Here is a 26,733-nt window from a genome sequence, read left to right as displayed (position 1 = left end):
TAATTGCCAGAAGTCAGGATTCACTTTGATTTAGGTGGAGCCCATCCTTCCTCTATAGGCTCCCCCTATCCCAAAAGTTTCCCCAGTTCCTTATAAAGCTAAACCCCTCCTCCCTACACCATCGTCTCATCCACGCATTGAGACTCTGAAGTTTTCCCTGCCCACCTGGCCCTGCGCGTGGAACTGCAAGCATTTCTGAGAATGCCACCATAGAGATCCTGGATTTCAGTCTCTTAACAACCTAAATTTGGCCTCCAGGACACCTGCGCTATCCTTCTCTATGTGATTGGTACATACATGTACCACGACCACTGGCTCCTCCCCAACACTACACATAAGTCTATCTAGATACCTCGACAGATTGGCAACCTTCGCACCAGGGAGGCAAGTCACCATACAGTTCTCCCGGTCATCGCAAACCCAGCTATCTACATTTCTAATGATGGAATGTCCCATTACTAACAACTGCCTTTTCCTGCTGACTGGAGTTCCCTCCCTTGGAGAGGTAACCTCAGCGCAAGAGGACACTCCCGGTTGACTGCTCTCCTTCCTTGAGCCTTTCATCCTCCTTAACAGCACAGGGGCTGTCTGACTGGAGGTGGGACAATTCTACAGTGTCCCGGAAAGCCTCATCGACATACCTTTGTGCCTCTCTCAGCTCCTCCTGTTCAGCCAGGCTGGCCTCCAAAGCCTGTACGCGGTCTCTGAGGGCCAGGAGCTCCTTGCACCGAACACACACAGATGCCACTTGCCCATAGGGAAGGTAACCATACATGCTACCTTGAGTGCAATAAACAGGATAGCCCCCACACTGCGGCTGGGCTTCTGCCTGCATTCTCTCTTACAGCTAGCTAGTTTATTGATAGGGTTTCTAATTAAATCAGGCAGTTTTGATTAAAACCTTTAAACTAAACTATAAAGAATGGCAAGTGTACCTTGGCCCCTTCCTACTCCCCTTCCAAACTCCCTCTCAAAACTCCCTGTTTTCTGCTCCTGTTCACAAAGCTCCCTGGGTGCTGACTCACTGCTTTATAAAGCCCTGGCCTTCCCCACCCCCTGACTAAGGCTCAGCCAATTAACAGAGGCTTCTAGATTTCAAACCCTTAGAAGCTCACAGCTTCCAACAGCCAGCCACAGCACACGGTCCTCAAGAATCCCATATTTGCTCCTCCTTTACCTGAAGAACTCCCTCTCAAAACTCCGTTTGCTGCTCCTGTTCACAAAGCTGAATATCAGCAAAGGAAATACCAGCAGCCATATACATAATAGGTATTTCTCTTTCCCCCTCCCCCCAAGTTTTCCCTTATGTAGAAGTCCATTTTAAAGTTTTAAAGTAATTTCCAGTAAATGAAAGAAACAGTTACTTAACAAGACTGTGCTTCTTCAAGAAATGACATACACATGAGCCAGAGAAATTTGCCCGCCAGTACCCACATATGGGCACTGCTCATGTCTTCTGACCATAGCTCTTCCCCTGGCTATATTAGGCAACATCATCCTGACCTCCCTCAATTCTTCCACACTGAAAATCCAGAAATCTAAACTCCAATGCAGAGGAGTAGAAAGTGTACCATGAAATAGGTCTGCTTCACACCCCGAAGAACTACAGTTTCTTCTTCAAGGAGATGCAGCTGTGTGTTCCACTTAGGTGATTCACAAGCATTACCCACATAAGGTGAGACTTGGAGTACATATACTTGCAGTCCTGGTCTAGGACCACCCTAACAAATATTGCATCCACTCTGAATGATGTAAGGGCATAATTTTTACAAGTGTACATACATATGACCACCTAACAGCCTGGCAAATATCTGAGAACTACTTTTGATATTGCTTACACTCACAAAATGAGTTCACACCTACTGAAGTGGCGTAGCCATATGCATTCATGACACAGGATGCTACCTATTTAGAGGTCATCTATGAAGAGACCACTTGACTTTTCATATGATCTCTATAGCACAAACCAACAAGGCAAAGCATGAAATAGGAAGCTAGACATAGTCTGACATCTAATGGATGGAGGCATTGCTTTTCTGGAAATGAAAGTTACTTAGGAAGTAATGCCCCTAAATATACCACTTGATTCAAATGAAACTCAAAAAAACTCTTTAGATAAACATTTAGAGTCTGGTCATGAAGTCACTCTCTTTGGAGAAATGTAAGTAAGGAATCTCTACTGTCAGAGACTGCAAATCTCTGAATCTCCTTGCAGATGTTCTCACCAGCAGGAATGCAGTCTTTGGACAAAACTGGAAAAGAACAAGATGTCAGAAAATCAAACAGAGGCCCCAATAAAGCCTCTAGGACCATGTAAGAAGTCCCACAGAGGAGTGAGCTCTTGTACCAAGGATGGAGAGAAAGAAGCCCTTTAAACAAACTTCCTACCAACTCCCAATGATTGAAGGTACAGCAGGTATTTCAAGATTTCCTAGATGGAAGGACAGTTGAATTCTGTAGGCCAATGACCACACCTAAGACTGCTTCAATTTTGTTCCATAGGCCATTTTGATAGAGGGCTTTCTAATGTTGAGCAGGCTCTGTTGAACAGCTGAACACCATTCTTCCTCCTCATTTAACTATGAAATAGACATGTGAGATGCAGGGAGCTGAGTGATGATACTATTCGTGTGACTGATTCCGAGAGTGTAGTTCAGAATGAAGAGGAAGGGGTGGGGAAGGTTGAACTGAGAGGTGAGAGAACCAGCACTGCCTGAACCATGCAAGGGCAATTGAGTTTAGTCCAATCCACTTTCCGCTTGATGATGACCTCTAGGATGAGGTCTTTGTTGACAGAAAAGAAGCATCAGACGTGGGATAGTATCAAAAGCTATACTAAGGACAAAATATACCGTTCTCAAAATAGACCTTCTCATTAATAAGCTAGGGCAGTGGTCTCCAACACATTCATCACGGTGTCCCCAATAGTCAACTTTCAGGTTCACTGACCTGTATGGCTACGCACAAGAAATTTTAGGTCCACCCTCCTCATTTGCAGAGCCATGAAGCAGCACTCACCAACACTCACTTTCCTGCTGGAATGGAAGATGAATGGTGGTGATAGCGGCAGTGGCCTGGTGGGTTCTGACTGAGTCGCATGGTGAGCAGGCAGCTGCCCCCCTTTGGTCCAGCTGAAGCCAGGGTGCTGTGAGACTGTCTCTGCTGGGGCAGCCTTGGTAGGAGAAATTCTGTGGTTGGCTGGCCAGTCCACATGGCAGCAAGTGGCTGCCCCTCTTTGCTCCGGCTGGAGCTGGGGTGCAGTGAGGCTGTCCCTGCTAGGGCAGTCTTGGCGGGCGGAACACAGCGGTTGGCTGGCTGGGCCACAGCCTCCCTTTACTCCAGCTACAGCACTGGCAGATAATGTGGTCACAGGTGTCACACTGAAACTTGGTGAGTAGACGACAAAATGTATCATTATAAATACTTGATTTTGGATGTATATTGCATAAATTAAAAATAGACTGTTTATTCTACAACATTGTCTTAGGGGTAGATCATGGGTTGCACATAAATTCAGAAAGCGATCTTGGGCTGAAAAACGTTGGTAACCAATGAACTAGGGAAATGCAACCTAGAAGGACCTACTAATAAGGTGAGCACAAAACTGAGTAGTTATCAAAGGTTTACAGTCATGCTGGAAGGATATAACAGTTGGGGGCCTGCAGGAATCAGTTCTGGGTCCAGTTCTACTTAATATCTACTTAATATCTTCATTAGTAACTTAGAGAATCGGAGTATAGCATACGGAGCATAAAATTTTCCAGATACCACCAAGGTAGAGGGTGTTGCAAGTCTTTCAAAGGATAAACATTAAAATTCAAAATGATCTGAACAGAATGAAATTCATTAAGAACAAATAAGAAGTACTCCTGCGGTGGGTTAGATCACAGGTATTGCCTTGGGATTGTCATCCAGTATACTGGTCATACCACTAAGCCTACCAACTTGCCCCCAGGGGTGCTCTACCACTTTGTCCTGCTGGGCCAAAAGTTCTGGTGTCATGCAGCCAAAGCACAGATTTCAGGTAACAGTCTCCCAGCACATTAACAGACACTGCACCAGTTCAGCTCTAGGAGGGGTCAACTATAAGGCCATGGACAGCACTAGGAACTCTGCTCCCCGAAGAGGACGAAAGCCGCAAATAAATCCATCTTATTCTATATAAAAGTTTTGCATAGAGAAAACTACATTTCTATTACTCTCTATTAATGAAAGTCATTGCACAACTAATTGCTCCCTAGGGGACAGTTATTTACACTGGGTTTAATAATAAACAAAAGTATTTTTATTAAGTGTAAAATGTAGTATTTAAATGATTGAAGTGAAAACAGATGAAAAAGTTACTAAGCCAAAAATCAACACACCAACTAATCCAAATACATTAAGGAGCTCATTACATGCAAATTCTTAACCTAATAGTTGTTCTATTCCTCCCTTTCACAAGGTAGGCAGCCTCCTTGCTTGCTCCCAATCCTTCCCCCCGTGGAGTCTTAGATGTTTCAAGCAGGCACCTTGGGTGGTAAGTGAGGATTTCCCAGTGTCTAGTCAATCCTCTTTGTATCCCTTTTTCCTCAGTGGAAATTCTTTGTGCTCGGTTTCAATTTCTCTCACCTTGAGTGGGAAAATACCAGATCCAAAATGGGTTCCAGCATCAGGTAGCTTGTCACATGTCTTGGTAGGACAACCATAGTTCAGGCTTACAGGAAAAACAAAATTGGTCACACATCCTTGACGTTCTAAAAGTATCAGTAATAGCTTTTACTAGAATACCTGGACTAATGAAACAGATTCCCACCTAATGTTTCTAGCTTCACATAGGATATGTCTACACTACAGCGTTATTTCGAAATCTTATTTTGAAATAGTTAATTTAAAATAAGTTATTTCGAAATAACGCATCTACACAAAATGCATTTCGAAATAGCTTTTTGCTATTTCAAAATACCGCATCCACACTGAGTGGTCACGGATTCGGATTTAAGGCCAGCCAGAACCAGGTCAGGGTTAGGGCATCAAGTAAGGAATGTCTTTGTGTGGCTATCTGCAGCCTGTGCTTAAAGGGACCCTCCACCCTCTCCCAGGCAGCCGGTTCTCAGGTGTTCCTACTTGCTTGCTTGCCTGCCTGCCTCTGTGTGGGACAGCAAAGCATGTGTGTCTCAGAGTGTCCTGGTTGCCCTCACTCAGGACACCGTAGGACTCTGCAACATGGAGCCAGAGCTGCCCCTGGGCACTCTGGTGCTTCTCGTGGACGCGTTGCTATCAGCCTGGCTGCAAGTGCTGCAGGCTGCCATCCGGGAGGTCCATCGTGGGCTGTCAGTATCCAGGAGGCCCTGTGGGAGAGCATCCACCCTGAGGAACACTCAGAGCCTTCCTGGTCTGCCCACTGGGGGCTTATGCCTCATTCCTCCCTCTCATCCTTCCACGTACCCCTCCCCTACATTCTGACGAAAGTATCCATTAAGTCCAACACAGGCTGCCATAAAGTCTTTGCCACCAAGCAGCCTTAGGTGACAAATGTCTCCTATTCCTCTCTGAAGGCTTTGGGCACTTTGTCTACAAACTTAAATATAACTGTTCAGCTCACAAAGTCATACTTGGACAACAATGCCTGATGGGTACCAAAATGCATCTGCAAAGAGGAAGCGTGAGTTTTCCTGCCCATCAGGTCAGTTTGTTTAGAGTCCTTATTCTTGGGAGTGCATTTAAACCTATCCTGACAGGTTCTTTCAGGAGTCACAATTACAACTAGAGATGTCAACAGGTAGACCACTACAGGATTAACCGATAAGCCCAGGGTTATCAGTTAATCCTATCAACTACATGCATTCCCCCCTCCCTTGCTGCCTCTCTGTCAGAGGCAGCAAGGTTGGGAGGCACAAGCCGATATGCACGAGGACCCAGCTTTAAAGCCAGCCCTCCACACATGCCTCCCCCTTGTTGCCTCCCACAGAGGCAGGAGGCAGGCACGAGCCGGCATATGAGGAGAGCCACTTCTCCCCTCTGACCTCCCATGCTGCTGCGTCCAATACAGAGGTAGTAGTGTAAGAGTTAGGGGGACAGGCAGGAGTCAGTACACAGGAGAAGTGGCTTTCAAGATCCCCGTGCACATCAGCTCCCCCAAAGCCACCTGCCTTCTGCCTGTGCCCCGTGTGTCAATACGTAACCACTAAAATGTCAAGCGGTTACACATTTACACAAATACCCCAAAGTTAACATCCCTAGTTACAACCAGGGAATCTAATGGAAAATGGGACTAAATTCCCTCAAATCTCTGCACCAGAACAAAGGAGCACTTATCCATGTGCTTTACTGCAGAAGGTATCAAAGCTGGAGTGTTCTGGAAGACCTTAGCCTCAAGGAGATTGTCATTAATAAGTGAGTCTCCCAGGGACAGACAGCTAGAGGTACCACTAACTTCTGTGGATTGCCTACAGGAGCTATCCTTGAATACCGAAGGAAGCAGCCATTTGCTGGAAAAAGTCTTGGTACACCTTGAAATGCCATTACCGAAATGGAGGAAGAGCCAGGCTCTGCAGAATTAGCCAGGAAAGATGAAGCAGTTAACTGGACCAGAGCCAGATCCTCCTCCAGGACTGATGGGCCAGGACAGAACAATTCTGGAATGTCATTGGGAAAGGTTCACCTGTGCCTGGGACTGTGAAGGATAGATGGTCACAGCTAAAGACCTGGTCAGTCATCGCACCTTTGAGTGAAACAACAAGCAAGGGCTCTGCAACTGCGAAACATACAGATCTCTGATACAGACAGGGCTTTGGCAGCCAGGAGGCCCTGAGCTGGGACCTGTCCCAATCATCAGATATGCATTAATCCTGATGCCCACACTTCTCCATGAATAGTCCCCAGTGCAGGTCTAAAGTAGGGTCATTAGCATATAGTCATTTAAACGATTAATGATAAACCTGGTCTTCTCAATTAATCCTAATAACTACATGCTCTCCCCTTCTCCACCCCCTTGCTGCCTCTATCAGAGGTAGCAAGAGGTGGGGGGAGAGCTGGGAACCGATACCTGTGGGGAGCCAGCTTTTAAGACAGCTTCCCACAAGCACTGGATACCATGGAACCCTCTGCCCCTCCCACTCCCATGCTGCTGCCTAAGATAAATAGGCAGCAACATAGGGTAATAAGGGGGAGGGAAGATCCAGTATGCACAAGGACCAGTATGCACGTGATAGCTCTGCAGAGTCACCTGCCCTACCCCTTGCTGCCTCCCACAGAGGCAGCGAGGGGGGCAAGCATTATGCCAGAGCAGCCTGTCTGCAAGGAGCTCAGGCCCTCCACAGACAGGGGATGGTCTGTGGGATGCTGGAGCAATCTCTGTCTACAGGGAGGTTGGGCCCCCCACCGACAGGGACTGCTGCCTTCCCGCAGTGCTGCCTCTGTATCAGAGGCAGCAGTATAGGGTGGCAGGCAGGAAACAGTGCGCACAGGGAGACTGTTTTTAAACCAGCTCTCCTCGTGGAATGCACTGGCTGCTGGCCCTACCCCAGAGGACCACTGAATAAACATGCAACTGCTAATTTTTGGTGTGATTACACAATTATTAACTTAAACAATAGCACAGAATCAGAGCTGGAAAAGATCTCAGGAGGTCATCCAGTCCAGCTCCCTGCCCAAGACAGGACCAATCCCAACTAAATCAACCCAAACAGGGCTTTGTCAAGCCGAGACTTAAAAACCTCTAGGCCTGGAGATTCCACCGCCTCCCTAGGTAACCCATTCCAGTGCTTCATCACCCTGCTAGGGAAACAGTTTTTCTTAATATCCAACCTAGACCTCCCCCACAGTAACTTGAGACCACTGCTCCTTATTCTGCCATCCATCACTACTGTGAACAGCCTCTCTCCATTCTCTTTGGAACCTCCCTTCAGGAAGCTGAAAGCTGCTATCAAATCCCCCATCATTCCTCTCTCCTGCAGACTAAACAAAGCCAAATCCTTCAGTTTCTCCTCATAGGTCATGCACTTCAGCCCCTAATCATTATGGTTGCCCTCTGCTGGACCCTCTCCAATGCGTCCACATCCTTTCTATAGTGGCCTCACCAGAGCTGAATGAAGGGGAATAATCACTTCTCTAGATCTGCTGGCAATGCTCCTTCTAATGCACCCCAATATGCCATTGGCCTTCTTGGCTACAAGGGCACACTGTTGACTCATATCCAGCTTCTCAACCACTGTAATCCCCAGGTTCTTTTCTGCAGAACTGCTACTTAGCCCATCGGTCCCCAGACTGTAACAATGTTTGGGATTCTTCCATTCCAATTGCAGGACTCTACACTTGTCCTTGTTGAACCTCATCAGCTTTCTTTTGGCCAATCCTCTAATCTGTCCAGGTCACTCTGGACCCTATCCCTGCCCTCCAGCGTATCTACCTCTCCCCCTAGCTTAATGTCATCTGCGAGCCTACTGAGGGTGCAGTCCATCCCCTCATCCAGGTCATTAATAAAGATGTTGAACAAAACTGGTCCAAGAACAGATCCTTGGGAAACTCCACTAGAAACCGACCGCCAACCTGACATTGAGCCATTGATCACTACACGTTGGGCCCGACAGTCTAGCCATCTTTCTATCCATCTTACAGTCCATGTATCCAATCCATATCTCCTTAACTTGCTGGCAAGAATATTGTGGGAGACCGTATCAAAAGCTTTGCTAAAGTCAATCACAGCCACTGACTTTCCCGTATCCACAGAGCCAGTTACCTCATCATAGAAACTAATCAGACTGGTCAGGCATGACTTGCCCTTCGTGAATCCATGTTGACTATTCCTGATCACTTTCCCCTCTTCCAAGTGCTTTAAAATGGATTCCTTGAGGATCCCCTCCACGATTTTTCCAGGGACTGAGATAAGGCTGACTGGTCTATAGTTCCCTGGATTGTCCTTCTTCCCTTTTTTAAAGATGGGCACTACATTTGCCTTTTTCCAGTCATCCAGGATCTTTCCCGATCTCCACGAGTTTTCAAAGATAATAGGCAAAGGCTCCACAATGACACTTGCTAACTCCCTCAGTACCCTCGAATGCATTAAATCCGGGCCCAGGGATTTGTGTATGTTTAGCTTTTCTAAATAGTTCCTAACTTGTTCCTTCCCCACCAAGGGCTGTCCCACCTCCTTCCCATGCTGCGTTGCCTAGTGCATTTGTCTGGGAGCTGACCTTGTCTGTGAAGACAGAGGCAAAGAAAGCATTGAGTACGTCAGCTTTTCCCACATCACCTGTCACTAGGTTACCTCCCTCATCCAGTAAGGGCCCTACACCCTCTCTGATCACCCTCTTAATGCTAATATGCCTGTAGAAACCTCTCTTGTTATCCTTCACATCCCTTGCTAGCTGCAATTCCAATTGCACTTTCGCCTTCCTGATAACTCCCCTGCCTTCTCGAGTTATACATTTATACTCCTCCCTATTCATCTGTCCAAGTTTCCACTTCTTGTAAGCTTCCTTTTTGTGTTTAAGATCACCAAGGATGTCCCCGGTAAGCCAATCTGGTCGCTTACCATATTTGCTTTTCTTGTTGCACACCAGGATCGTTTCTTCCTGTGCTTTTATAAGGCTTCTTTAAAATACCGCCAGCTCTCCTGGACTCCTTTCCCCTTCGTGTAAGCATCCCAGGGAATCCTGCCTATCAGTTCTCTGAGGGAGTCAAAGCCTGCTTTTCTGAAGTTTAGGGTATGTATTTTGCTACTCTTCTTTCTTCCTTTGGTCAGGATCCTGAAATCTACCATTTCATGATCACTGCTTCCCAGGTTGTCACCCACATCTACTTCCCCTCCCTACTAGTTCCTCCCTGTTTGTAAGTAACACAAGTCTAAAAGCACATCCCTAGTCTAAAGATGGAGTGCAAGAGAAGGAAAATTTTGACCTGGATGCCAAAGAGTCCCAAGCTTCAGGAATAAATATGGCGCCAACGCTGTATGTACAAGCAACTGGTCTAACTCATCTCATGGGGGAAAACAGTCCTAGTGTCATTTACTAACAGGTTTTCAAAGTGGGGTGGTTGGCCTCACCTTGGGACTGGAAATGGCGAATCACAGACAAGGGGAGCTGCCAGGTTCTAGGCCTATGGATGCCTAGATAAACAAAGCAACTCACAGCCCACCACCAGCAGTTTACCTGGGCTGGCCAACAACCCAACTTTGAAAACCCCCAATTTAGTATACCTCTTTCATTTCCAGTGCTGAAACAGTATCTAGCCCAAGGTCAGCACTGGTACTGAGACAACTGACAGTGCCCAAGTGAAGGGTAGTGAGTACCACCATGGTAACATTAATGGCACCCGTCACAGGAAACCTGGGGAGGTCCCTTGCCCCAAGCACAGTACCTGCCTCACTTCCACTGAACATAAAAAGGTAACATCAGCGTACAGTGCCGACAACTCAGATTCAGCAGCCCACACAGTCAAGTGAGGCAAAAAAAGATGTAGTCCCGACAAAGTGCTGGACAAAGGGCAAAGGTCAGAACAGAAAGGTCCATTGCTGGTATTGCGATTGTCAGCGCCAGAAGCAATGGTGCTAGAACTGGAATAGACGGCATGAGATCTGACCTCTTTGCACGGTACCACAAAGTAGTCGATGGTAACGGCTCCATCCTGCTCACCAACATTTACTCCATGCTGATCCACTGTTCCTTCTGGAAGAGAAATATGAGGCCCTATGTGGCGCTGTAGTGGCCTGGTCAACCTTATACAACCTTTTCCACTGCATGCTGGACAAAGGAACAACTCCTCTGCTTTCAGAGAAGCATGCACAATGGCAGCACTCTCAAAACTTGAAAGCTATCTCTGATTTAACAAGGGCCTCAGTGTCAAAACAAGCCAGATGGCCTGTTCGAGCAAGCGCTGCTTCGGGCAAAGATCCTTGCTATTTGAATCCATTTGCTGATCCATCCACAAATCTAACAGTTCCTTAATGCAAACTTCACCTAGGCATAGTAAGCACCACTTGGGGGGATTGTTGAGGTTCACTTCCCCACAAGACTGACCATGACGTGTAAAGCTTGGTAAGAACATCACTTGGGAAAAAATTAAACCATTGCTAATTAATGCTCCATGTAACTAGCACAATATTAGGGATATTAATTAATTATATACAATTAGCAAAGTCACTAAAAATAGGGAAATTCTGATGTGAAAGCCACACAGACCTCCAAATACAGCCACAGTCAGTAGGAAGAAGGAACTATCAGAAGAGGTGTCAGCATGGGGCCACTTCATATAGTCAGGGGAGTGCTAAAGCCAGGAAGCTTTAGCACTGCCCTTCCATGGGTACTGCTAGGCAAAATTCTCCATCTCTAGAAGACTGGGAAAACACGCAAATAGGATATTCATCTGAAATTACCTCAAAGTAACAGGTTTTCTACTTCTGATTACCATGTTAAACTCAGCATTCGGGTTCTATATACCATATGCATGGCCCAATTGGCATCAGAGTTTGGCTTCTGAGACACCTAGACTATAAACACTTTAGACTCTACGGGTGTACAGGGATTTTTCAAAAAACCTTTACCTGCATCTAGACTGAAGCCACGTTCTTTTGAAAGTAAATCGAAAGAATGCAGCAGTTTTTCAACCATGGAAAACCTGGTTTTACGAGGAAGAACGCCTTTTTTCCAAAGTGCTCTTTCAAAAAAAGGCTCTCTATAATGCAAACTGTGCTTTTTTGAAAGAGAGCATCCAGACTGCCTGGGTGCTTTCTTTCGAAAAGATGGCTTGCTTTTTCGAAAGTACTGGTTGTGGTCTAAACGCTCTTTTTCAAAACAGCCTTGCAGTCTATACATAGCCTAAGAGTGGGGGGAAGAAGCAACAGGAATGGAGGCTAAGATGATGAAGGGAGAGAGGGGAGAAGGGGGCTAGAGCTAAGGATTTAAATCAGTGTTTCTTAAACTGCGTTCCGGGGAACACCAGTGTGCCGCGAGGCAGTCAGAGATGTGCTGCAGAGAACAACAGAGTTCAAAATGGCCACCTTTTCCTTTGTTTGGCTCAATTACTTCCCCCCCCGTCTCGTCTCCTCTCCCCCCCCCCCTTTTTTTTTGGCTGCTCAACAAAAAAATCCTTAGTGTTCCTTATAAAAAATTATTGTTTGGTGTTCCTTGGTCTTAAAAAGTTTAAGAAACACTGATGTAAATAATAGTGTATATGTAATGTGTGTGTTCACGCACTCACAAAGAGCATATAGATAATAATGGATCCTCAAAAAGATAAAATACAGTTAGTGTGTCATCTTGGTGAAAGTCTTGCAACCACTAGTTTACAGCACAGCAGAAGCCATAACTTGCATCATTTCCTTAATCTTCTCTGGCCAATGGTCAGCATGCATTATAATGGACTGCATTGGAATAGTAGCTATCCCTCAGAAAACAGTTTAATTATGACATTGAGCCATCGTAAGGGAGGAAGTAATAGGGAAATTCCAAAAGATACTCCTAAAAATTAGAGAGATAGAAATAAGATAGCCTTTTAAGGTATCTATATCATGGTCATCCTTACAGTGTCTAAACGCTAACTAAAAGGACAGATTGTGATAACTCTGCATGTGTGCATCTCATTTTATATTCCTGAAAGTGTCATGTCCCATATATTTACAAGATCTTTTAACCCCACTCCCAATTTAAATCTTGATAAAGCAATAAGCAGAAAAGCAAATATTAAAATTGAAATAGTTATGCTCCTAAAATGTAATCTCCTAAATAAAATGCAATGCACAAGTGAGAAAAAGTGCTAAAATTAAATGGAAATAGTAAATTATTTCATTTAAGAGGAATAGATAATAACTATAGAGCTGTACAGGGGACAAGTTGGGTTTGGGTTTTTGTTTGTTTTTTAAGAACACTTATGCAAACGTTACCTGAAGAGTTCTGAGTATGTTCTAAAGCTTGTCTGTCTCTGTCACTAACTCAGTCCAATAAAAGATATTGTCACGCTTACCTTGTCTTTGAGAAGTGACACGTGTCATGTGGTAGCCAAAATTAGTGTTGAGCGATAATCAGATTAGAAATATGTTGCAATTATTGCTTTTATAAAGCACTGGCAGTGCAGCCTCATTTTAAAACTTAATTCTTAAACATTCTCTAAATCCGAGAACCTTTCTTCAGTATTACCATTAGTTACAGAGGAAGAAACTAACACAAAGAGGCACTGGAAAGAGACTGTTACTGTTTGAGATAAACAATCTCAAAGTATATTGTCATACACGAAGCACACCATTATCTGGTAAAACTTTGGAGTGTTTAAGTACAAAAAGAGATAGTAGGAAAAGGGTAAAAAATTCTGTATCAGAAGAAAACTAAAATAAACCTTACTGTACATAAGGATTCCAACTCTAAAGCTGAAGTCAATCTAAATCCACATGGATAAGCATCACAATACAGTGATATATCTAACATTAATAAATGACAAGTTTGGTATTTTGCTACTTGCCATTAGGAGAACACAACAATATTTGTCCAACATTGCCCTCTAGTGCTTAGATATCATCTGTAGATGAACACTCACAATTAAAGAAATCTGTATCAGTGTCAATACAATTTACTTGAATGAAAACAGAGAAGTGGAGGGAAGAGAAGTGCTTGTTGGAGATATTTTTCCCCTTGGAAAAATCTTGTGCTGTGTTTTGTATCGTAATATATAATACTGCACCAGTTCTCTCTCTCTCAGATTTTATAAGTCCTCAGAAAACTTTATGACATTACATAAATTACTCATTATTCCAGGTCTGCTCCAGATAAGATATTGACTGCTACATTAAATACAGTTTGATTGTAAAACTGATGGCAAATAATGTATGTATCCAGTTTTTTTTCCTATAACCTACCCTTTAAAAAAAAAAAAAAAGATTTAGGCAAGGAACAGAACAGGATGAAATGGTATTTTCATTTGTTTTATGGGAGAACGATTATGTAGATTCATAAACCGCTATATTTCTAGAACACTTACTGAGGAATTAAGTTAATGACTTCAGTTATTTTTATTTGATTTGCATGCCTGCTTTCTTCAGGAATGACAATAAAGAAGAAACCCAAAAGGATTTCCAACCAACAATGATTTTTTATGCAGTGTGGCCAGTAATTTTAGTTGATAGTTCATTTATTGTGTAGTTATGAGCAACTAAGATGTTACGTCACATATAATCATTGCATGTGTAATCCTACAACTTAACTCTGTTTAACAAGTATAAAACTGATCAGTAGTTAGAAGGGATAATTATGTATTAGGATTAACATTTTAGCTTAGCTATTTTAGGCCCAGTAAGAAATGTTGATATAAGTGAGTGACCAAAGAATAACCCAATGAGTGACCAAAGAATAACCCAATTATGGGAGAAGTTGTAACAATGGGCAATATTACAAAAAATTAACAGTACAAGTAATTTGTTGCTTACAAGATACCTGGGAATTACATTTTTCTAACATATGCCCTAACCGCAAAGTAAACTATGTGCAGAAATGCTAATGTGGTATAGTCTGAATGATATTATAAAAGAGGGTGCCCAGAGTGGGAAAATTGAGCTCCATCTGGGAAATTTCAGTAGGAATCATCCCTCTACCGATGATCAATCCATAAAACAGACCCATCTGATCCTAATACTCTCTATAACTTGTGCATAGGTCTGTACAAAATTTCTATATGCTTAGGTAATCATAACTTTAATTATAACTTTTATTAAAGTAGTCAAAGGGACAGACCTTGTACTTGTGAATACATGTGGTCACTACCCTTGCTCTTTGTGTGTTCCTAGAGCCTCTAAATCTAAAGAAAGCAGCAAAGATGGCATTTACTGTGAACTCAGAGTGGTATAATACATTACAAAACTCACTTTAAATAAAATAAAAGGCTACATATGCTCATAACTATATCTCTAGTAGCACAAACATTATTAGAATTAGTGTGTGGATAGTACAAAAGTACTTTTTAGAAGCATCTATACAAGTAAATATACAGTGTACCCAACTATATGTACAAGCAGGTTTACCCTGATTAAATAGTCCTATTAACAAGTAATCAAATCAAAAGGTTGTCAAGAGTTATGAACAAATTGAAGACGAATTATGTGAAACAGAATGTTAAACCAGGTTTTCAGTTTAAAGAGCTCCTAAAGATATAGAATCATTATCTGAAATATAATTAAACACAAAAACATGGAGGCAATTAGGCTCATAACTTCTTTTTTATGTTCTAGGTAGAATCTTATTAAAGCAGCTATCATTGCAAACTATCGGTTTGAGTTTTATTATATTATAAAATGCGATTTCCAGTGGCTGGAAAGATATTTTAATTATCCTATGCCATGTCATATGGTTCTGTATAATACTTTACTCACCACTTCAATGGACATAGTGAAACTATGATAATTATAATGATCAAAAAGAAAATAATAAGTAAAGAAATACAGCATTACAATAACACCACAAATAATACAAGTCCTGTGGAACCCTGAGACCAGCAGCTGAAATTTATATTAAAAGTCACAGCTTCTCAGCATGTAATAACTTCATGTTTGTTGGGTTAAAAAGTTTGGTGAATGTTAATATGTGAGAACAAAATAAATTTAAATATTGATAAATTTGCCTTTGGTATTATTACATGGAAGAAAGCTATACAAATCATTAGCTTCTGAGCAGGCATAGCAATTACTTTTTATATCTTGCATAGATAATAAATCTCTTTCTGCCTAAAGGGCACAAGAGCAGTGCAAATCCATGAAGAGAAGATAAAGACAAAATTTGTGCAAGTCTACAGAGCTGACTTTAGGCTTTTGGATAGGCAAACCCAAACAACAAGAAAACAATTACATTAAAACATATATATGTTACATGAAACCACGTTATGGGGGGGGGGGAGGGAGGGAAGAGAGGTAAATCTCTTATCAAGCTACAGAAAGCATCAAGAGGTGAGGCAGCCTTGTTCATTGTGGGCATGTGCCTGGGGAACTCTTAGGCCAGTTTGAACAAGGAGCAACAGTCTCAAGTTATTGTGGGGAGAGGTCTAGGTTGGATATTTAAAACATAATTATTTCACTAGGAGAGTGGTGAAGTACCGGAATGGGTTACCTAGGGAGGTAGTGGAATCTCCATCTCTAGAGGTTTTAAAGATCTGTCTAGACTACAAAGTTCTATTGGAAAAAAATAAGTAAATTGTGAATCGCAATTTGCGTATCTTTTTCCGCTTTTCTTCCGAAAGAGGCTTTTCCGACAATTGGCCTGTCTACACTGGGCCAAATGTCAGGAAAAAAACCTCTTTCGGAACATCCCTTCTTCCTCATAGAACGAGGTTTACAAGGATGCCAAAAAAAAAGGTGTCTGCTTTTCCAAAAAGATTTTCAGAAAAGCAGATGCGTTCCTTGGACATGGCAGAGCTTTTCCGGGATACCTCCTGTATCCCAGAAAAACTCTGCAGTCTAGACGTACTAAGTCCTGGCTTCAGAAAGCCCTGGCTTGGGTGATTTAGTTGGGGTTGGATCTGCTTTGGGCCGGGGGCTAAACTCAATGACCTCCTGAGGTGTCTCCCAGCCCTAGAATTCTATGATTCTAAAACATATGGAAAAGATATTTCAAGAAAGGGCAAAGCAGGGTCACATCAATGAAAAAAAATCAGCCTCTTTTTTTCCCCCCTTTTTTTGTAATTTGGAAAGTGGAAGAAAAACAAATATCCCAGAACTCTGCATACTCTTGCCTGTAAGAGTTTGTGATTGAGAGTGTGGTGACTCTTATACAATCTTTGTTAATACATTACATGTACTGTTTTATATATTATTATTAATTTGTACTGCAGTAGTGCATGGGGCCTCAAACAGACATTATGTTACACACTCAACACAATAAGAGGGCACTCTGTACCCCAAAGAGTTCACAAACTAGGTAATATCAGCTTCTGAAGTGGTGTCTAAGATCCGCTGATAAATTTTTTTAAACAGTCCTTCCCTTTCTCTTCATCTATGTATGGCTCCTTCCCCAACATTCCTCCCACTCTCCTCTTTGTACCTTAGATATGGGAGAAGAGTAAATCTCTTATCAAGCTAGGGAAGCATCAAGAGTTGAGGCAGCCTTGTTCATTGTGGGCATGTGCATGGGGAACTCTCAGGCCAGTTTGAAACCAGGGCAGAGCTAGCACAGACAGAAGAAGTAAAATAGGCAGCATCATAGCAACCTAAAGATGTACCCTGATAATTCTGACAATCATTCCCTGAGCTAGGATGCTTAACCTATGAGCTCAAAGTATGCTTATTCAGTCTAGGATATGGTTATTGCCCACCAAACATGAATAACAATCAGAAATATAAATAACCATGCAGCCATAATACATAAGTGTTCAGAGATTTGTACATCAGTAACTGTAAAGCATCTATGCATTCTGGATGGCAAAGAATTTCATTTCACTGTCACAATAATTCATAGATTCACTGTCACAATAATTCATAGATTCTAAGATTCTAGTCCAACCTCCTATAAAGCACAACTCAAAGAACTTCCCCAGAATAATTCTTAGAGCATATATTTAGAAACTATCCATTCCTGATTTAAAAATAGTGAATGATTGAGAATCCACCATAACTCTTGGTACGCTGTTCCAATGTTTAATTACATACTTTAAAAGTTATGCTTTATGTCTAGTATCAATTGTCTAGTAAGGAAAGTTATGAGGGCTAAATGAACCTTTGATATTATGACTTAAAATTTATCAATTTAATACTATTTAACTGTTTGCTTTACATAAAAAAATACTGAAATATTAAACATTGCAGAATTTAAAAACATTAGGTCACAAAATAATGATACAAGAATAATTTGGAAAGATACATACCATATTTTCTACTCTGAGTTCAAATGGCATTGGATTGTACACCATCAGCTGAACTTCACATACATCTCCTTGGACCCACTGGAAGTCTGTAAAAAATTATTACAGATTTAAAATAGGAAGTTACTACCAGTTTTGTACCATTATAGCAATGCTATCCGCTGCTGACATATTGCTACATAAATGCTACTACTCAGAACCTAATCCTATAGTCATATGCAAACTCCCAAATAACCTCCATAACCCTCCAGACTACTGCACACCTTTTCAGGAATCTGATTTGTCTCGTCTCTCCTCAATTTTCACCCCACTTAAAAACTACTTGCTAACAAAACCAAACATAAAAATACAAAAGTACCACTACATATGGTTATGATAAATTGCTTACTTTCTCATTTTTATCATGCAATTCTATAATAAATCAACAGAATATAAATAATGTACTTATATTTCAGTGTTTAAAATATAGGCCAGTATTACCAAATTACTGTCTCTATGAAATTTTAGTTTGCACAGACTTCAGTAGTGAATTTTAGGTAGCCTATCATAAAACTAGGCAAATATCTATATGAGTGGATATACCCTCTGGAAGCCCTTTATGTACCCCATATATTTTAAACACTGATTCTCAGCCAGGAAGTGGAAAGGCTAAAGATGGGTTAGTTATATTAATGAGCTGGGGGCTGTACAAAGAGAAAATAAATGGCAGTTCTTCCCCAAAAGAAATTAGCTCTATGAGGTACTCTGGCACCAATCCAGAAAAACACTGAAGTACCTGCTTAACTTTGTTTAAACACTTGAAAAGTTCCATAGACTTCTGTGGTGACTACTTACATGCTTGAGTCCTTTTTTAGATCTGGCCCAGAATGCTTAGCACTTTATGAAATCAAGTACAAGAGGATGGCAAGGAGTGAACACAATACAGGGGAAGAGAGGCAGTAATAAAAATATAAAATTTCACATATATGAGCTGAGTATGATTGGGCAATTTCATTTCTTAAAAAATAAGAACCAGTGATACTGATAAATCAATCACTAACAGGAGACTATAGTAACCATTAGCATTCCCTTTTAATTGTCTGCAGGAAATAGTAGATAACTTAGGAGCTCTGAGTGTGGCAAGGAAGACTCAGAGCTGTAGCATATAGGGATAGCCTGCTTGCTTACCTATGGGTGGATATATTCTCTTATAGATTTCTGAATTCCTTATGGTTTTGACTACTTGTTTTATTGTAGTAGATTTATAGGTTTACAGTCAAGTAGTTTGGCATTACAACAAGTAACCTACAGGCTATATCCTGTAGGATGAACTAAGGCAAAGTCAGCACAACTTTGTCTGAATAAATAATAAGATAAAATGCTCTTTAACGGCATAGGGGGCTTTCAAGTGTACCTTCAACTATACGCATACATAAGTCATCAATACATACAAACATGCCATATGTATCCAACCTATGAAGTATACCTTAATATTTTTGTGGGGCAAGGTGGTAAGTTTGGACATATGAACCAAGCACCCAAGACATAAAAAGGGGTGCCAAGGGCTTGTTTTATTTTGTTTTCCCTGAGCGATCCCGAACCAGCCCAAGGGAAGTCAGTGTTCACCTGCTAGCTTCCAACCCCACTCCCAGACTCCTCTCTAGGCTGTGGGGCTCCCCAGAGCCTAGGCTCTCTGTCCTGCTTCTGGCCCCTATGCTACTGGCCACCACTGGCCCTGCTCCTCCTGGAGCTCCCCAGGGCTGGGGCCAGCCCTGCTCCCACCGGGGGTACTGGACTAGGGCTGGGCTCCCTAGCCACTTCAGGGGCTCACCAGGCTGGGGTTCCCCAGGATGGGCTCCCCGGCTGCCCCACCACCACCAGGGGTTCCTGGCCAAGGCCATCCCCGCTGCTGTTGGGGTGGGAAATGAGGGGGAAAGGTTTCAGGCTGGGACTCCCCAGCTGGCTTCTACTCTGGGCCTCTTGGGTCCAGCAATATCCATGGTCCATACTGATGGACCAGAGAGGTACAACCTGCAGTAGGAGGGTAACCTTGTTTTCTAAGCTACCTTCTGTCTCTAAGGGTATGTCTAAACTACATCCCTTTTTTGATAAAGCGATGTAAATGAGACATATTGAAATTGCAAATGAAGTGGAGATTTGAATCTCCCGCACTTCATTTGCATAATCGCATCATGCGGTTTCTAAAGTTAAACCATGGTCTGGACGCAGTTCTTTCGAAAATGGCAGGCTTTTTCGAAAGCTCCTGTAAACCTGCAATTTTAGCAAGAACTGCGTCTAGACCACAGTTTTACTTTCAAAATGACGCTTTCTCGAAAAAGTGCCATGATGCGATTATGCAAATGAAGCATGGGAAATTCAAATCCCCATTTCATTTGCAATTTCGATACGTCTAATTTACATCCCTTTATTGAAAAGGGGATGTAATTTAGACGTACCCTAAAGGTTACCTTTCTAACAATCTGTTATTTTTAATTTTAAGTCAGATAAAGCAAACAAAACTTAGCTTTAACAGCTCTTAGCTTTAGCTTCTTCTAGGCTCAGCATCTCCTATTCAAGGACTGAGGAACCTAGCCTGAACTCTCTTGGCATACCAGAGGCAAGGCTGGTCTTCTGTCTCTTACAAACAGGTTATAAAGGAATGGTGTGAGTATATTAAAGAATTTCATCGTTAGAATATTACCACTGCATTAGTAATGTAATAGTAAAATAAACCAGGGCTACAATTTGTTTATTATCCATCTATATCACTACAAAGTTCTCAGTGAGAACTTTGTCATACCCCAGAGGGCCCTTTGCATATTCTATGTAGTCTGATTCTGGGAAAATAACTTGTTATCTTGTGATCAGATGAATTAGTGATCTTATAATCCATAGTATTTAAGTTATTCTAAATCAGGCAACAGAGAGAAGTACACCATACCAAATATACACATCTACATGGAGACATACCAACATTACAAACTCAATTCATTCAAATTTTACAAATATAAACAAACATGGGGATAAAAGGAAATGGTCAAGGAATACTAAGGTGTCTCTATGCTACTACTTGGAATGCAGTGATTGTGGATGCAAATTTTAAAGTATTTCAGTGCTCTGTGTTTCAAGTTTTATTTTCATAATGAAACAATACAATGTATTATAATCTTGATTACACTATATCAGTGGTCCCCAACCTTTAGAGGCTCCTGGGCACCTGGGAGGTGGGGCCACTCACACGCCGGGCGCCCGGGGGTGGGGCCGCACGTCCGGGGGCACGCCAAGAGACTGGGATGCCCTTGCACCCGGCGCTGGCGTGTGCCCTAGGGCCGGGGCCGCCAGAGCACCTTGTGCCGTGGGCCCGGGGCCGGCGCTGCCGCCCGAGCCACGCACCTGGGGGCGGCACCGGCGCCGCTAGAGCACCGCGCGCCTGAGTGCCCGCATGTGCCCTGGGGCTAGGGCCGCCCGAGCGCCGCGCACCCAGCGCCGGTGCGTGTCGCGCGCCTGGGGCCGGTGCCTCCCGTGCACCGGGGCCAGCCCAGGTTGTCAGCGGGCGCACACGAATGCCCCGGCAGGCGCCATGGCACCCGCGGGCACCGCGTTGAGGACCACTGCACTATATATTGATTAATTTCTCCCTAGCTTTCTGCATGTCTTAACATACTTTGTTAGCACTCCATTTCCAGGATAGCACTAGTTGACGATCTGCTAAGCAAAAGCTTATCAGATAGTCGATACACTAGTCGACTAGTCATTCCCTGCCCCTCCTTGCTGCCTCTATCAGAAAGAGGCAACGGGGGGGTGGGGCAGAGAGGAAGGAGAGGGGATGCTGGTGTGAGCTGGCTTAAAAGCCAGTTCCCCCCAGCTCCATAGAAGGGGGTAGGGGTGCACCCCTTTGAAATGTACAAGAGTCCCCGCTAAGGCTTCTGTACATTTCAAAGGCGGAACGCCACACAGTACTTCTGCCTTTGAAATGTAGCAACAGCCAGGCGGGCTCTTGCTACATTTCAAAGCGGAAGCACCCTTATCAACTAATTGAATAGTCGATGGAAATTCCACTGACTATTCAATTAGTTGATTAATCTAATTTTAACATCCTTATTCCAGGATAATATTAATAAGCAGATTGGAGAAAAAAAATCAAGAGTTGTTGTTTAATATGAAACTAATTCACATGCTAAAATAGGCTGTACTTTAATTACATATTCACAACGATTTACCGTGAGGTTACATTTTCTTAGCAGTATGACAGAGGGCTCAAGGAAGAACTTTTCAATGAAATGTTTAACACCAATTAATGCTAGTACGAATTAAGGGCATGCACTGCCAGACTATTATAATCTCTTAAAAACATGAAATCTACAAATGAAAACTATCAAATTGCTGTTTGAATGAGGACTACTTATACACCATAACTTTCAGGTTTTTTTGTTTTGTTTTGTAGTGCCCAAAACGCAGTAGACCCTTTCCAATTACAAGAAAAGCTTATTGTTCATACACTAAGCAGAGACTCTAAAATGAATTCCTTAGAACCAAACAGTTTTTAACACTATAAATCCAATACTTAAATACACTACAATCCTCACAAAATCAATCTGAAAAGGTGAGTTGCCAGCACAACATGCTGAAATGTCAATATTTGATCACTCCAAATCTCTCTTAAAGCTAGGACACTCAAATGATGGATTTCAATTCTAGAAATAACTACTGAAAATAAACCTACTGTAAGCAAACCTATGCAGATCTGTCATTAATTTGGTCTTATTATTAGCAAAGTATATTAGAAACGGGTGTAAGCCTGGAATCCAGAAGGTAAAAGGTAATAATTGTACTATTATATTAACTCAAATTTCATTTTTTCTGTTTGGTAGCATTATTATATGTATTTGGTGACCCTTAGCTCTTATGTTATGGAAACAAGTAAATAACTTTTCCTTATTCACTTTCTCTATAGCAGTCATGATTTCATAGACCTCTATCATATCCACCCTTAGCGTCCCCTTTTCTACGCTGAAAAGTCCCAGTCTTTTAAACCTCTCTTCATCTGGCAGTCATTCCAAACAGCTAATCATTTTGTTGTCCTTTAATGAACTTTTTCCAATGCTATTTTTTTTTGAGATAACACTCTCAAATATAAAGGACATTGACAACTGGGGTTTGGCAAATGGAACACCTATATATACACAGAGTCCAAGTCCAACCACCAAGGAGGAAGGCAATCATGTAAAAGGAAAAAATGATCACCATACCCAAGCCATCTTATCCAGGACAATAGGTTGACACTATCCAGGCTTGGAGCTGTCCAATTTGTAATCTTGCATACTTCGCCACCTATGTGCAAGAGGCCATGTGCCCCACAAGTTTAAGCAAGATTTTCAGCACGGTGGTAAGTTACTTTCTGAGGCTTTGTATGATTGCAACTGGAATCTGACTTCCAGGAGGAAGGCTTTGGCTTGGATGGAATCAAGGATTACTCATATGAATTCTATTCTTTGGGTGGGAATAAGGATCCACTCAGAGGGGACCCTCATAACAGTCTTCAACTATGTTAAAAACTATTAAAATAGAACAATGAAATAATGGACTTAATGTGAAGGGAGTTTTACATTAAATTAGGAAAAATCTTTCTAACTGTAAGAGAAGTTAAGCACTGGAATATGCTTCCAACGTGAAGTTTTGCAATTCCCACCACTGGATATTTTAAGAACAAGCTGGACTAACACCTATCAGGGATGGTCTGAGTTATTTGGTCCAGGCTCAGCACACAGGGCTGGACTAGATGACTTCATGAAAACCTTTCCAGACCTACATGCCTATGAATGTTTTTCAATTATAGAAGGGAATGAATAAAATATATTGTTGAAATAAACAAATCACCACCACCACCTCCTTTCTCTGAAAACCAATGTTGGGCTGAGATTATAAGTAGATTCCATTCACATCTGTTTTGGCCCTGGCGGAGATATACCTGTATGATTTTATATATTCTTTTTAAAATACTGAAATACAATAAAGAGACTAAAATTAAGAAAATCTTTTGCTGAAGGCTTTATACCTTGTTTTTCTGCCACAATAACCACCAACGGGTTAAAACAGATGTTCCAAGTAAGCACAGACTATGTCAGACTCAGGAATCTAAGTAAACTACTGAGGTTAGATGGGCTCAAGAGGTCAGAGATCCAGATCTCAGCACTGGGGCAACTGGACTGTAACATCTCATATTTCAATGAAAGGATACTAGCTCCACCTAAAAGATTCCTTCAAGGTACACAGTTTATACCATGGATTGTTATTTATACTGTAATAGCATCAAGAAGTCCCATTCAAACTACAAGACCCTATTATTCCAGACACTAAGCATTTCACCTAAAGCATTTAGCATCTTAGTACAAGTTAGAGCAGTGGCTCCCAACCTTTTCAGGCATATGGACCCTTTTTCAATCTATTAAAATGTTAAGGATACCCCCCCCCCCCCAAACAATATAGCTCAGACCATGCTGCTTCCTGAGAGGCATCCCTCAGCCTGCTAGGGAAGTAGTGCTGCTGAAGGACATGCTGGCTGTCTTCAAGGAGCTTCTCAGCTCACCCTCTCAGCTCAGCGGGCTGAGGGATGCTGCTCAGGAAGCGGTGTGGGCTGAGGGACTGCCTGGCTGCTAGCACGGAGCAGAGCTGAGCTGAGAGGCTCCATGCCAGCTGCGAGCAAGTCCCTCAGCCCACACCGCTCCCTGAGCAGCATCCCTCAGCCCGCTGAGCTGAGAGGGTGAGCTGAGAAGCTCCTTGAAGACAGCCAGCATGTCCTTCAGCAGCACTACTTCCCTAGCAGGCTGAGGGATGCCTCTCAGGAAGCAGCATGGTCTGAGCTATATTGTTTGGGGGGGGGGGGGGGTATCCTTAACATTTTAATAGATTGAAAAAGGGTCCATATGCCTGAAAAGGTTGGGAGCCACTGCTCTAACTTGTACTAAGATGCTAAATGCTTTAGGTGAAATGCTTAGTGTCTGGAATAATTGGGTCTTGTAGTTTGAATGGGACTTCTTGCTCTCCCAAGCCACAGGAAGCAACACAGGTTCAAGGACATGCTGGCTGCAAGAGGCTCCGTGCAGACCCCCTACAGTACCACCACGGACGCCCAGGGGTCCACGGAGCACAGATTGGGAACCACCGAGTTAGAGAAAATAAATCAGGAAAGGAAGGGGGAAAGATTTTAACAGTGAAACAATCATGTTTAAGACAATAAACAGCAATGACAGCACACAAAGTGCCCAACAACTGTAAGTATTTGACTGTAAAATACCTAGTACACTTGATAACAAATGTTTCTAAGATCTAGTCTGCACTACCGAGTGCTTTTGATCTAAGTTATACAACTCCAGCTATGTGAATAATGTAGCTGAAATTGACACACGTAGGTCTACTTACTGCTGCATCTTCACCGTGTTGACAGATGATGCTCTCCCATCAACTACAGCTATGCTTCTCCTTCTGGTGGAATACCAGAGTTGACAGGAGATTGCTCAGAGGTTGATTTATCACATTTATACTAGCACACGCTCCCATCAACTTATTTTCACCAGATATGCTAAATTTTGTGTAACTGCTTGTCGTCTCTCAGAGTCAACATACTTTGGATGCTATAGAAGTAATATTTTAGAACATTATGATGTGAACCACACTATATTCTCTTTCAGGAATGTGAGTAACTTTCTTGAATTTAACTCAGGTAAAGTATATTAATGCATAAATTAAAAATGCATACTGTTAATCTTTCCTCTACAATTTGGCGGTTATTAAAAACAACCAAGTCCCTTTCTATATATTTTATCATTGTTAATTTTGTGTGTGTGCATGCATGTAGTCTAGACTTATCACAGCTTTCTTCTGACTATTTAAGTTACTTTCAAACTAACACTTGTTAGGTCAATAAACAACAGTTTATTGCCGCTAATGAAATTCAACTTCCATTGAGGAACACATTCTAAGCAGAAATATATTCTCTGCTTCTTTAATACTGATACAACGCCCTAGGTCAGAGATGTTTTAGTAGACGGTCAACAAAAATTCATTGTTGGGGTTTGAGATATAGCAACTTTTCATCTTACTAAGTAGAATGGGCAAATATATGGTTTTTTTCAACTCACATTTCATTATTTGTAAACTAAATTGGGCTTTGAACTTTGAGGGTCAGTAATACTTGCTTCATCCTGCAATCCTTCAAAGCCAATAATTGTTGACTTCAACAGTGTTCCTATATGGTGCACATGCAGGAATTGTGCCTTTATTCTATTCTAAGACTCAGAATGAGTTATCCAAGTGCAAAAATTAAGCATCAGAACTATTTCAGTAAGACACATTCTGATAATTAAAAACACTAAGGCATTGACTGTCAGAAGTTCTGACCATGACACTAATAGGAGGTACCACAAGCTCTACAAGCTCAAGATATTTAACAATCAGGCCTATAACAATTAATGGATTTTTAAAAGTTAGAAAGCAAACAATTAAATTTCTTCTGGATCTGTGCTCCTAACTTAGACTCTTCTGAAAATTCCCCACAGAGCTGACAACTTAGATAGACTCTGTTAAATGAGTAGGATATATGGAAAAAATGATGTGCATAAAAACAAAGACTTATAATTCAAGAGCATTCTCATCTGGAGGCTGTCAGAAGACATATGTTAACGACCCTCCTTCCTAGTTGCTTCATTCTCATTCTTCTTTCCTTTCTCTGGCCTATTTCTGAAATACATGATTGATTTCTATCCATTCCCAGAATTCACTTCATATCTTTATCAGTTGAGTGCTAGAAGTGCTGAAAACATTTACAGAAACATCATGGTTTTTCTACAACTAATTCTCTGATTGCTACATTACATACGATTTTGGCATTCCCCCTTGCCTACGTCACCTCTACTACCAGATCTTAGTCTGCAATCATCCCACATTCTT

At 42.2% G+C, this 26,733-nt stretch overlaps 1 protein-coding gene across 2 annotated transcripts in view; it reads right to left on the bottom strand.

The window, feature by feature from the left end:
• TRAPPC9 (trafficking protein particle complex subunit 9) overlaps positions 1-26,733 on the bottom strand; it is a 655,570-nt gene that overhangs the window by 556,385 nt on the left and 72,452 nt on the right. For both annotated transcript variants that reach the window (XM_075920070.2, XM_075920072.2), the window contains exon 12: positions 17,812-17,897. In XM_075920070.2, the coding sequence (XP_075776185.2) occupies positions 17,812-17,897 (86 nt within the window). The remainder of the gene's footprint in view (positions 1-17,811; positions 17,898-26,733) is intronic.

This window comes from Pelodiscus sinensis, chromosome 2 (assembly GCF_052426305.1).
Source record: "Pelodiscus sinensis isolate ZL-2025 chromosome 2, ASM5242630v1, whole genome shotgun sequence".
Taxonomy (NCBI): Eukaryota; Metazoa; Chordata; order Testudines; family Trionychidae; genus Pelodiscus; species Pelodiscus sinensis.
The sequence above is the reverse complement of the archived record's forward strand: the minus strand, read 5'-3'. Positions and strand labels throughout refer to the sequence as shown.